General features: G+C 44.5%; 1 protein-coding gene across 1 annotated transcript in view; it reads right to left on the bottom strand.

The window, feature by feature from the left end:
• Positions 1–609: 609 nt before the first annotated feature.
• The window catches only part of MICAL3 (microtubule associated monooxygenase, calponin and LIM domain containing 3), a 220,536-nt gene continuing 207,621 nt past the window's right edge, over positions 610–13,524 (bottom strand). Inside the window, 7 exon segments of the mRNA XM_048502423.1 lie at positions 610–684; positions 686–703; positions 705–746; positions 748–797; positions 1,485–1,558; positions 2,813–2,912; positions 6,139–6,204. Of these exon segments, the coding sequence (XP_048358380.1) occupies positions 610–684; positions 686–703; positions 705–746; positions 748–797; positions 1,485–1,558; positions 2,813–2,912; positions 6,139–6,204 (425 nt within the window).

Here is a 13,524-nt window from a genome sequence, read left to right as displayed (position 1 = left end):
GGAGCTGCTGCAAGACGTTCTCAGTCTGACAAGAAGAGAGAAGCCATTCCTCTCCTCTGTATTGGTTAAAAAAGAGACAAACTGAGAGAGAGAGAGAGAGAGAGAGAGAGAGAGAGAGAGAGAGAGAGAGAGAGAGAGAGAGAGAGAGAGAGAGAGGCAAAGGACACAACTAGTCAAGCAATACATGAAAAGGGAGAGGCTGCAGTCCACCTGGATCAGGCTTGTTTGTTTAAAAAAACACACACAAAAATATTTTCAGTCTCCTTCCAATAAGCTTTGTAAGCAGTTTCTCAAAGAATGTGAAACAAACAAACAAAATAACACACCCCTCAACGACCTCTTGCATAGGTCCGCAAGGAAGGCACACAACCGCAAGTCACCCACTTTAGGCTTCGGGTTTGCAGACCCCACACTCAACTCAGCACCTTTAGGAACCAACCCTTTTTTCAGGGGTGAGGAGGTCTGGCTCAAGCTCACGCTGGTGCCGAAGAACCTCCCCGCCTTTGAGGTTCCTACGCCAAGATGTCTCCTCACCGCCCAGGCAGCTCCAGCCAACGTGGTGGATGCCCACAGGACGCCACCGATCAGCAGCAAGCAGTGAGTGCGAGCTCAGGACCAGTTCAGGTTGAACCCCTTGGACAGCATGACTGCCTCCAGGTCCTTGTCTTCCTCTCTCTCCGCAGCCTCTCTGCTCCTCCAGGAGGGGCCACCAGAGAGTCTCTCTGCTCCACCACTTCTAGCATTTCTGCTCAGGATCCTCTTCTCGTCAGACAGCTCTTCATCTGTCTTGAGGTGATCTAGAGAGAAAAGCAGCGCAGGAATCAAAGTACTCCAAAGTTTTAGCAGATGCACCACACAGGCTGAGACTCACTACTGAAAACAAGGGTGCACCAACCTACATAAGGACAGGCTAGTTGAAACTCAAAACAGTTTCTTTTTTTCCTTAAATGAGACACAGTGAATTCTGGGTCATATAATTCTCGCCCCTCCCTGTTTCTGCACAGATAAATAAAAGAATGTGATGACCCGAAATTCTATGAACTGTAGGTGAACAACCCAGTGTGTAAACTGTACTCTTTTATTGTCAAAGGCTTTCACGGCTGGAATCACTGGTTAGGTGTTGTGGTTGCATGGTCAGAATTCTAGCAGCATTTTCTCCTGATGTTTAGCACCAGATTCTGTGGCTGGCATCTTCAGAGGATTCAGATCCTCTGAAGATGCCAGCCACAGATGCAGGCAAAACGTCAGGAGAGAATGCTGATAGAACACAGCCATACAGCCCGGAAACCACACAACACCCCACTGTACTCTTATTATTTATTTTATTCATTTGGACTCCACCTGTCTCCTCAGTGGGGATCCAAAGCAACTTTAATTGTTCTCTCCTCTCCTCTGTTTTATCCTCACAACATCCCTGCGAGGTAGGTTAGGCAGAGAGGGTGTGACCGGTCCAAAATCATGTGAACAAAAATCCATGCCCTTACCCTCCACTGCCATTCTCTCTCGGAGTTCTTGCTGCAGCCGACTTTGCCTGTCCTCCAGCTCTAACTCGCGAGCACTGCAAGCAGACAGATAAGATGTGTGGTTTCAGTTATGGGTGATTTAGGCACAAGTCTAAATTTGCTGACCAAAGATCTGAACATGCTTAGGAAGTTGAATGTTCAAAAGTCCTTGGCATAACCCCTCAGTTCAGACAACAGGGTATCTTTTGAATAAGCTGCTTTATGATTCTAAAACATAGGAGGATACCCGGTGAAAACGATGGGTAGTGATGGGAATCAAGACACACACAAGGAGGGACTTCTTCCATACAACACAGAACATGTGGCATTCTATAACACAGAGGTGGGCTGATGGCTCTGAAAGGGAATTAGTCTAATTCAATTTGTCCTGATGGCTAAATGGAACTTCCATGTTCAGAGGCCGTGTATCCCTGAATATCAGATGTGAGGGGGGGAGGGGGACCAACAGGACACTCTGGCTTCTGTGCTGTGCTTGAAGTCTTTCAAGGGGCATTTGGCTGGCCACTATGGGAAACAGGACGCATGACTGGATGGTACCACTGATCTGATCTAGCAGGGTGCTTCCTTAGTTTTCTGCTCCATTAGCCTTGTATAAGACCAGGCACATTTTTATCTTGTCTTTCCATGGTTTCCATTCTACTCTTGTAAACACCTTGAAAGGCTAGGCTGAGAATCTGCAAGATAATCCAGCAAGCTTTGTGGTACAGTAGAACTTGTCCTAGTCTATCCCATTAACCTCTGAAGCACATTAATCTCTACATCAATATTGTTCACCTGTGTAGCTTGGATCAGGTACTCCTGACCTTGTTGAGTTTGTAGGCACTTTTGAATTTTTGAGAACAAAACGGCTGCTATGGGAAGCAGGACAAATTTTAAAAATGGCGGCCATTGGCATGAAGCCATCACAAATTGACTGCCATGGGAGAGCCTTTGCCAAAAGAGGAGATGCTGCTCGTTTCAGTTTCCAAAGGAAGAGGAGGGTTTGCTTCCCTTGTGGCCAAGGAGAGGAGTTGCCAAGATCAGAGAAGCAAGGCAGTCTTTGTCAAGTATGGCCAAGCTGAGGGCTCAGCACTTTGCTACGCTGGCTGAAGGCCCCCCTGGTTTTGTTCCCGCTCAACTCAAAACCCTCTGGATTTCTTCCTAAAGCAAGTGGGTGCCAAGAGACAGCCGAGAGACAGCTAGCCTAATTGGTGATGGAGACGGGCTCCACATGTCTGCCTGCCTGTCGGCATTCCCTCATCTTTCACTCCTGGTATGGTCCACGTGAAGAAAGTCTCCTGCTCACTTACAATATCATCAGCTCTGACTCGTAGCGCACCAGAGCATTCTTCTCTTGCACCAGCTTGAACCATTCCTGCATCAGCTTGGGGTCGTCCTTCTTCCCCATGCCTGCCAAGAGAAGAGCGTAGGTCAGCTTTCGGCAAGATTCCTTGCCGTCTCCAGAAGTCCCCCCGGGTAGGCAGAAGCAAACATGGAAGGGCAAAGAAAGCCGAACAAGATGCTGCCAGAGCACCCTCATCAGATCTGCTTAAGCTTGCCTACGGCACACAGGGAGGAGAGTCGCCACCTCCTGTTGTAAAAGTTTCTTCTGGATCCATTTCCCCCCCACTGCACCTCACCACAAAGCTAGCTTTTCCACTTAGCGTCTTTATTCTATCATCCCTTTCACTTTAGATATATTCAGGCATTTCACTGTAGTCCTGGATTGGAACCTTACACAGTGATGCTATCACAAGCTGGATGTGTTCTCTTCATCATTTGGGATGGGATGCTACGTGGACACTCAACAACACATTCTGATCCCTTCCCAAGTACTCATCTCCCAATTGCCACCTTGGCATACAGCTGCTGAACAATGAATGGATGGAGACTGTACAAAATTATCCCCAGCAGCTGATTACTAGGTAGTTTCAGGATTGATGTTATCTTTACACTGACACCTACTTAGTTAGCCCTGTGGGCTGTTAAGTCATCATCTTAGTTCCTAAAGCCTGACCTCTACCGCTGACCCCTTTCCCTTCCTCTTGGCTTGTAATCCTCATGCCTGGGGAATCTGCGTCCACATGTTTCCCTCGGAAACTTTCCATTTTTCAAAACACAAGCCTCCCAACGGTGCACATGTCGATTCTGCCCGACCCTATTTCCAGATAACTTTCTAACCAATAATAACAAAATCCATACATGAAAAAATCAGAAAAGCAGGAGAAAAAGCAGCAGCTTATCAAGTATGTCATCCAAATCCAAACCTGCTCTTGAGTGATATTTTAAAAAAAATATTCAGAATGCTTATAAACCACCTTTTGGTCTTCACAAGTCAGAAAGGTAGCTAACAAATCACAACAATTGTCATTGTGAGAATTCAATTAAGGGGGGGGGTGCGGGGGAACCCAACAGCAATTAGCACAGAACCTCAGGGACAATACAAAGTACCAACAGGTGCCAGCACGAAGCTCAAAGATCTTTTAGAGTCAACCAGAAGACCCAGTGATAAAGCCAACACAGCCTGGTCGTTCATGAAGGCCTTCAAGCTCATTAAAACTCAGAACGCTACAGTCACACACAGCCCATATCTACTGAAGTACCATGACAGTGCTCTCCAGTCAACATCGCTTTTAGGCCTTGATCCTGAAAATCAGCACGTATGCATATGAACGCCTGTTTGTTCGCTCCTGATCACCAGGGTCTGCTTAACTGTCACAAGGCCACGCGATTTCCTGATGTCCTGAAGATGAACTATTTTTTTAAAAAAGTTTCAAGGTGCCCTGTACTGACATGCTCTTTTAGCTAAGGTGCTTGAAGAAATAACTTCCAAGAAATTAGTGTACCATACAACTGCTGTCCATTACCAGGAAGTTAATTCCTATATTTCATTGGTACCAGCTGGCTCTTTTTAGAAAACTACTGAAAAAATGTATTCTCAGAAGAAAGCAAAAGCCAGAATGCAAAATCTCTGCCTAGTGATGGATAAAGAGGGGAACATCTGAATCAAAAAAACTTCTCTGGCTTTTACATTCGGCTTGTTGGGAACAAGAAAGCCTGGAAACTCAAAAAGGAAAGGCAAAGGGGTGATGTGGAAGCCAGATGTGACCCTCAAAGCACTTCAACGGGCAGCTGGTTGCCCTACCAAATTTTAATCCAGCCAAGCATTGGCCCATAGTTTCATTTGTGTGAAAAATAAAGATGTTATTGTTGTGACTCCGTGGGGGGGGGGGGGGTTCATACGCTGTTCTCTGTTATGCCTAAAAGGCAGGTGCTCAAAACTATAAAGCCCATTTTGTCAGTTGATGCCAACATTATTATGGAGTCAGATCACTTGGGATTGCATATGGGGGAAAGGTCAATTTGTGCAGTGAAAATACTCTTCTAGACCAGGGGTCTGCAACCTGCGGCTCTCCAGATGTTCATGGACTACAATTCCCATCAGCCCCTGCCAGCATGGCAAATCAGCCCCAGTTCTAGACACTGGACTGCTCAGGAGAATACACTGGCACTCGGAAGTTTCCTGCTTTGGGAGGCCGATACCTAAGACCTCTCATCCAACCTTTCCTCCCAGGGAATGTAACAAGGAGGACAAACTCATCATCTTCCTTTTTCACTGTGAAACACTAAGACAGCAACCGATCCGAGAGAACTGGATATAGACACAAAACCTCAACCTAACCCATTATAGACTCTTGGGTGCAGATGCTATGCTCTTCTGTTATCCAGTCCTAATCATGCCTTTCTGTGCATCTCTGCACAAAGTGTCCTCATAGCCAGGGTGGGTAGAGAAAAGGATGCTTATCCATGCAAGTGCCCAGTATGATGGAACCGTGAAAAGCACTGGGAAATCTCCCCACCTTTTCCATTGTAAGTGTTTGGGGGAGAGGGGGGTAGGAATCCTCTGGACAAAGGAGCCACAATACATGTTACTACTGACCTATGGAAACATTTACTTATTGTGTCAGCCAATGAGCAGAGGGAGATGGTAAGGATGGGGAGGAAAGATGAAGTAACTGATGCAGGCATGTTATGGAAAGCAGGTACAGTGGTTAGCAGAAGTTACATACTGTAACCACATTCCAGCCCTTTCCCCCATGCTTTGGAAAACAGAAACTTTACATAGAAAACTGGTTCCACTTCAGACAACATTGAAAAAGACGTTCCTTATCATAACAATCAGGACTATGGGAGGTCACAAAGGCATTTCATAGGGAGGTTGGGCAAACCAGTCATTGCAAAAAGATGCAGTATTCCTTTAATCCATTAGCATAACTGTGTTTCAGGAGGGGGCGTCACGCCTTCTCCAGTGATCCCTTTGGGGAAAACCAACGTGCCAAACAGGAACTTTTATGGAATGACATTGGTGCCACCACAACCAATGCAGATAAATACCCTCCAAAGACTTGGCAGAGCTGTTCTTGTTCCCACTATTTACAGCTAAGAAAGGGATACTGTACCTTTAAGATACTGCCAGGCACACTTCATCACAAGATTGTTACAAAGGATTTCATTGAGATCGAAGGAAAGAAGAGGAAAATTTGGTGGTGATTCCGTCACTAGCTGACTAGCGCCTCTATGCCAATCCGACTGTGGTTTTGGAAGGGGGTGGAGGGTATGCAAGAAGTTACGTTACCTTCGTGGGCACAGCAAGGGCAGAAGGAGAGAGGTCTACGGCGTGGTGTCCCGGCATTGGGCTCAACTTCAATAGGACCAAAGATGGGAGAGGAAGAAGGGAAGGGGGGAGGAAGTTGGAAGTGGAGAGGAAGAGAGGAGAAACAGGGTGAAAATAAATAGACAAGCAAAAGGACAAAAAAGCACAAGAGTGAGAAAGAAAGGAAACAACAAGAAGAAAGTAGAAAAGAAAAAAAATACAAGAAATGGAGTAGCAGAAACGGGGGAACAGTCTACAGACGGGACGTCCCTTGTCAACACGAACAATGGAGGAGAGCAGCACTGGGAAGGGAAACTGTGGGCCACAAAAGTTACTACGATGAGGAAAGCTGCCCAGATGTGACGTTCCTGGAGGCTGTAGAGTTTTTGTTTTAACGCCAAAGTTCATAGGCAAGAGCTCAAAGCATCGAGAAGGGGTGAACAATAGCATGCCTTTTAGGGCATCCAGTGGGTTTAGAAAGGACTTCTTTCAATTAGCCTGGTTCTTCAAAGTCGGCATATTCGACATGTTTTCTTGTAACAGTACAGAAGGAAACCAGTTGACAGTTGGAAACAGCCTATTTAGAAAACCATCTTAACAGAAGGTCCTGACTGTTCGGTATTTTCTGAAGAAAATATTTTGTCGCAGTAGATCATGTATTTGAGGTAGGGATTAAAATGGAGATGCTCATCAACAGATGTTTAAGCGTTGGCCAATTAGCATTACTGACTGGACGTACAAACTAAAAACTTCCTGTCTTCCGTTATCACCAAATAAGACTGTGTGATAAAGTTGTAGACTATACAGTAGTAGTGCATATAATGGCCTTAAACGTACCTCCTTTTTTAAACTGCGTGTGAAGACCAAATATGCCTCACATCTAATCAAGGACTCAACAGGTATTTCTTCACACTCAGGATTTATATGTTAGGCACTAGCCATGGCTCAGTCTGGCAGAAGTTCTGCAACACATTCCGATAATATGCACGATCAATTGTCCTCTCAAGAATGTTGGGGGCTGTGCCCAATAATAGTCTTTTCCAAAATTTTAATAATGGAGGCATAATCTTTCTTTTTCTAAATTAACATTGGAAGCATACTTTTCATCCCCTATATGTTGGATGAGTCACTGTTCAGGATATTCCCTCTGGCTCAAAGGTGGCAAGGTGAGAGAACTGACTCATTCAGAGAAACACTAGGCAGCCACCTCTGTAGTTGGATACTTGGACCTTGCAGGAATCCTTATTTATCTAATGGTTCTCATCTAGCACACTAATATGCCTGGCCACATCGAATGAGATTGACTGCCCCTTAGTAAAAAGATAAGGAATCCATAAAGACCTTTGGGTGTACTGACTAGTAAGTTTGTTGGTAGTAGTGGTGAAGAGAAATGGTTAGTGTGAAAGAAGGAGGAGCAGCAACACTTAAGAGAAGGGATATTCATAACCCTCTCAAAAATTAAACCTACATGCACATATATAGAGAGGGAGTCACAGTTCTTGGTATGGAGATCTATAAAGCTGTGGGAAAGGAAGGACTTTCAGAAGGGACCATCACAGAACTAGAGCAGTGCACACAGGACAGACCAAAGTTGAACAGTAGGGCACATCAGCTCACCAATAGTGTGAATGAGCCCTATGACTCTCTCAGACAGGAAGAAACATTTATATTGCAATCAGAAGGGTTAAAAATGGAGGACGCAAGTTCAGAATGGGCCACGTACAGGTTACATGTCTCTGAGGAGCTATAATTATGCAAATGGCAGCCATTTTGTGTACAGGCTGCCACAGGGAGAGGCCCTCTCCTTGCTCAATACCAACTGTGCATTTCTGAGCATTCTATCTGCACTCCTTGTGAAAGCTACTCCATGCTTTCAATAAGTTTGAGTGTGAGTAGCCAGGACGGCATGTCATGACTGTCTTGCTACACACATAGTTCTATATTTCTAAAAGTACAGCATGCAACTTAAGCTTTGTGAGACCAAAGCCTGTCAAAAATGAACATGTTATCTCTGTTCCTGGCACAAAATTATATTCACAAAACGATTATCCTCTCCACACGCACACACAAATCCATTCTCAAGAGGATACATCAGAAAAATTGTTTCAAATTTGACCACTTAGCACAGCTCATATTAATACAGGTCTCATTCATGTTGAAAATAACCAATCAGGTAAGATTCCCTTTCCCCCAAATTTCCAATATTAAAGATTATTTCAAATATATCCTATGTATGTATGTATGTATGTATGTATGTATGTATGTATGTATGTATGTATGTATGTATGTATGTATGTATGTATGTATGTATGTATGTATGTATGTATGTATGTATGTATGTATTAGAATTCCTTGTTTTACAACTTGTCTGATTTTGTCTTCTCAGTCTGTATGAATTCGTTTGTCCAATAATACTGGAATTCAGGTTTTAGCACATAAAGGCCAAGTTATTTTATGAAAAGTCATTGAGAGATATTCACAATACTGAATAACTATCAAAGAAATAATTTCTCGGCAGCACAGTATTCCAGCTTTCTTTTACAATGAACAAAAATTCAGACTAGGTAGCAAGAACTTTAACTAGCTTGCCCAGTGACACATGAGTAACTTGCTGCAAACTGACAGTTTGGAAGAGCTAACTCTTTTCCATCATGCTAAAGTTTCCATCTGAAAACATTGGACTCACTGCCACACTGCCTTCCCACCTCCAGAGGGCTTTCCAGAGGCAAGCGGGGCAGAAAAAGCAGCCCACCTCCATGACCAGAAAGTGGTGGCTAAATGGACTCTTTCAAGCCCTGGGCCTATGAACAGTCAGCTCTGCCCCCATTAACGCCCTGGCCCCCTGCACTGACATCCAATCGAACGGCAGCACAGCTCCACAGTGGCCCGATCTTCCAGGTGTCACCGCTGTGGAGCTAAGGGGTAGCCGTCCACCAGCCCCCTTGCCCCCACTGCTGGTGGGGGTACCCCTTGTGCCCACGGAAACTCTGGGCCAGCTCCACAAATCCCCCATAGGATTGGGCCATCTGTCTCAGTTTCCCAAGTTGAAAACAAAAAACTGGCCAAGGTAAAAAAAACTTTGCAGCCCAATTCTATCTATGTAGGTTTCTTTGAAAACAACATTGTACAATTTGGGTATTGTGAGAAGAATTCCTGTTTCAAAGAAGTTAGCAGTAAATCAGTGAAGCATCCAGTGGTAGTTTTACCCAAACGATAAATGAGGACTCATCATAGACCGACAAGCTTGCTGTGCACAGGTCTACAGTACTGGTAACAAATCTTAAGGGAAAAACGCAAGGGAAGGGCAGCCTGGATGTCATATAAACTAACTAAATAAAAACAAAGGAAGTCCAAATGGACAAAAAGAAAATAGTGCCTTCTGGTTGTGAAGCCGAAAGATATTATTCCAGTACTGTTTTCCCCTTTACAGAGACACCAGTAACAGCTATGACTTCCAATTGATTCTTACAGCAGTAAACTAGCTTTAAAACTAATTAATACTAATACATTTATTGCACATTGGTATGGTGATTCTAATCGTACGTTGTTTTGTGAAGTTATGTAACAGGGAACCCCCCCCCCTTTTTTTTTTTTGCTGGCCACCAATTATCACCTTCTCAATTAGATCTGTCCTTAACAATCATCACGGGTGAAAATCAACGTGCTCAATAATATCAAAGGACACTCAAGACTTGCATCTAGATGCGTCATGATTCTTGCAAAGGCTACAATCCACATTTAAAAAATTGAACAGCCATACTGGTTCGCGCAAAACCCAAAGACAAGAACAAAATCCATGCAATCTGCATAACCAGCAAAGCAGCCAAAGCAGAGAACTACACAGAATTCTTCTTGGGTACGATATCTCTGCAGCAAGGAACCCTTGGTCAGGTGATTCCAACAAGCCACTACTATATCCCCTTTGAGCTTTAGTTATTCTCTTGCTCTTTAGACCAGACACTTATTTGATGAACAGACTCTTCTTTTAGGAACCTGCCTCATATTCCCCTTCATCCCTTACAACGGAATCGCTTTTCTCCCGTTCTCAAAAGCTCAGTTACCTTGATGAGCACCATGTTTTCTTCCAACCATGTCCAATCATGTTTTCTTCCAACCCTCTGCACATAACATCAGCCTTGCCCCTGAATCTTGGGTACTGTGGCTCATTTATTCACTTGTTATGTACCCTATCTTTCTCCCCAACCAGCACCCAAGGGGGCTTATATCATTGTCCCCTCTTGCATTTCATTCTAACAACTCCATGAGGAAGGTTAGGTGACTGGTACAAGGCTACCAAGCAATCTTCCATGGCAGAAGGGGGGTCAAACCAGCATCTCCTAGATCCTGCTCCGAGACTCTAACCTGGTTTGCTAACTCTTACAATAACAACTCTGGCCACACTTACACATCTCTGAAGTGATCCTGGCTACAGAATACATTTTCTCCAGCCTGCATTACAACTGGAAATTAATCTGAGCTTCAAGCTACAAACACATCAAAAATGCATATCACTTAAAGGTTTGGGATCTGAAACCCCACGACTGCATGACATCATGGGAAACGTTGCTTTCCAAAGAATTTGGGTGCTGAGGCGCAAATTCAGAAAGTCCATTGCAAATTCCTCTTGGCCCACTTACAGAGCTAGTGATGGGGGGGGGGAGGGGAAGGGAGAAAGAAATGGACATCGTTTCCCCTCCCTCCCATAAGTTCATCAGCTTTGGTCAGAACTCCTTGCTGACCATATGTTAACTCATATTTATCTTATGGCTTGCAGGAGCATGGCACCCTCTGCCTCCAGACATTTCTGCAGGGAAGTGTACAAGTGAGCAGAATCAGTCTAATTCAATTATGGTAACTGCATTTAGCTGCACAGGGGATGAGAAACGTACGGTCCCTTCTCTCTTTTTCACTGGAGCTCAGCAGGACTTGTGTGGTTTCAGCTGAGCTAGGACAGAACAGCTAAATTCACAAGAGGACTTTCCTTCACTGCTTTTAGAAGGAACCACACCCACGTTTTCAAATCCTTTTATCAATCGACACGGTAGTTCAATCATTATTATCTCCATATTACGACTGAGGATGAGAAATTATGGCCAACTTAAGACTACCCGCTGCATTAATGGCAGAGGTGGGACATGAACCGGGAATCTGCCAGGTTCACAGCGCCGTCTTTTAGCCCACTATGCTACCATGCCTCTCAAGCACTCTGGCAGCCCCAAAGGGAAACACTGCATGAACACCAGTCACAGAGGAGGACAAAATACTAGAACTACAAAGCCACAGTTTTTCCAGCACAAAACACTGCACTTTATTTAAAGGGACACTGCCAGATATTTCATCCATTGATGTTGCAGAAGGCGGTGAAGAATACTTAAAAAAATATTTCCCAGAATTCCAAACGGAACATAATTAGCTCTATTAGTGGCTAGAGTTTGTCATGTGGGGAGCGGAAGCACCCCCGCCAGAGCATTACATTAATTTATAAAACAATATGCCAATGCATTTACACACCACAGGGGTTTTTTTTTGGGGGGGGGGGGGGGGAAGGGGGAGAGACCAGGCAAGAAATAAAAGACACTGGCATTGTGAACATTTATCCAAAGTAAACTGCAAAACGCAAAGCAACATCAATCATGAAAAAGCAAATTAGAAGATTTCTGTTTCTTTGTGTGAGATTTAGATTAAGAAAGTTCTTCAAGACAGAAGTGAGGTTACATGAACAAACTGACAGTGTCCCTTTAAATCACCCTGAGGTCTCCCCCCTCCCCCCAAAACCCACCGTTAGGAAGAGTGACAGGGCTGTTGCCTTCAAGGGGGTATTAGGAAGAGAAGGAGGGGGAGGGAGGGGAGGGGGCATCTGCCAGGGAGCACAACGGGGTGTTACATGGTGATCAGCACTCACCCTTTTACAGCTCCTTTATATGCACAACACCCCCCCCCCCCCAGCCATACTCAGGGAAAGCAGTATGAGGGAGCTCCTGGAAACAACAGGGTCCCCCAAGGCAGGTCTCACTGGTAGCAGCAACTTGTTTTCTTTTCTTTGGGGATGAAGAGGTCTGAGTCCCCCCCATCCCCTTTCCACTTTGAACTGATGTGCAGAAGATGATATTTTGGTACACATGGCTTTCTAGCCCCAGGCTTCACCCACAAATATATATATTTTAAAAAAAACAAGAAGAGCCCCACTCATTTTTTCAACACGCCTCCCACCTTCTGACCTGGATGACCCAGATCAAAATTCCCACACATGCCTGATGAAGGGAGCTTTGATTCTTGAAAGCTCATACCCTGGAAATCTTCTTGGTCTCTAAGGTACTACCCAAGTTGAACCTGGCTGTTTCACTGCACAACAACATGGCTGACGTGCCTCTGAAATCTATGAAGAGGATCTAAAAAAGTGAACTGCATACCCTATTGCAGTCCAGGATGAGAGGTGGATCTAAGATGTGAAAATCTGAGGACTTCAGCTTCAGTGGTGACTTAAGTTTCACCAGAGGGGGTGGAGGCTGCTGTCATAGTTAGATTTTAGCATCAGAACCACCTGTTCTGCCCTCTGCTCCACCTGCCCCATCAGAGGCAAAAGGCGGTAACGTTGCCCTTGCCAGATGTTCTGTGGGAGGGCCTTGCCTTTTTGTGCCTCTTTGCTCTATTTACTTTGCCCTGATCTTGGTAATTTTATTTCACTGGCAGAGAGACTCCTCAGAAAAAAGGAAGGCAGAACCAATGTCAAAGCTCACAGAGGAAAATGAATCTCTGCCAGTACTGAAAACCCCGGTGAAAACAGATGATGTGAAATAATCAGCATCTTGGGTGAAGAGATGTACTATACCCATAATGCACTGGGCACTGTTGTACAAAACATGGATTCCTTCTCTTCTGATTCAGTATCTGTGGCAGGAAATGTAGCACTGGACTGGAGATTTGACGCTGCTGGTTAAACTTTGTGGAAGGCTCTGTTTAAAGAACGGTCTTAGCATTTTTTGGGTTTCTCCCTCCTTTCTTTGTTAGCTCGTTCACTGCCATATAAAACTGCACCTTCCCATCAAGCAACAGACAAAACACAGTCTGCTAATAATATTCCAGAAGTCCTTGCATTTTCCACACTCAGGTTTTGCACAATGCTTCCTTTCCTTGTACTCTGAAGAGACAATGGAGGGAGTGTTAGTAACTATGCAAATGCAGGAGTAAAAAAGAAACGGACTAATTGCCCTATTCATTTCTGATTAGAAATTTCTGAATGAAATGTGGTGAATGAAATACTAATGCATATTGCAAATTGTTCTGGGATGTTGATTATGTATTATTGTGCACTTTGAATGTCAATAGAGTTTATAGCACACTCATTAAGCTCTGGTATCTGCTTTGAGT

The sequence above is a fragment of the Sphaerodactylus townsendi genome, linkage group LG06 (assembly GCF_021028975.2).
Source record: "Sphaerodactylus townsendi isolate TG3544 linkage group LG06, MPM_Stown_v2.3, whole genome shotgun sequence".
NCBI lineage: Eukaryota > Metazoa > Chordata > Lepidosauria > Squamata > Sphaerodactylidae > Sphaerodactylus > Sphaerodactylus townsendi.
The sequence above is the reverse complement of the archived record's forward strand: the minus strand, read 5'-3'. Positions and strand labels throughout refer to the sequence as shown.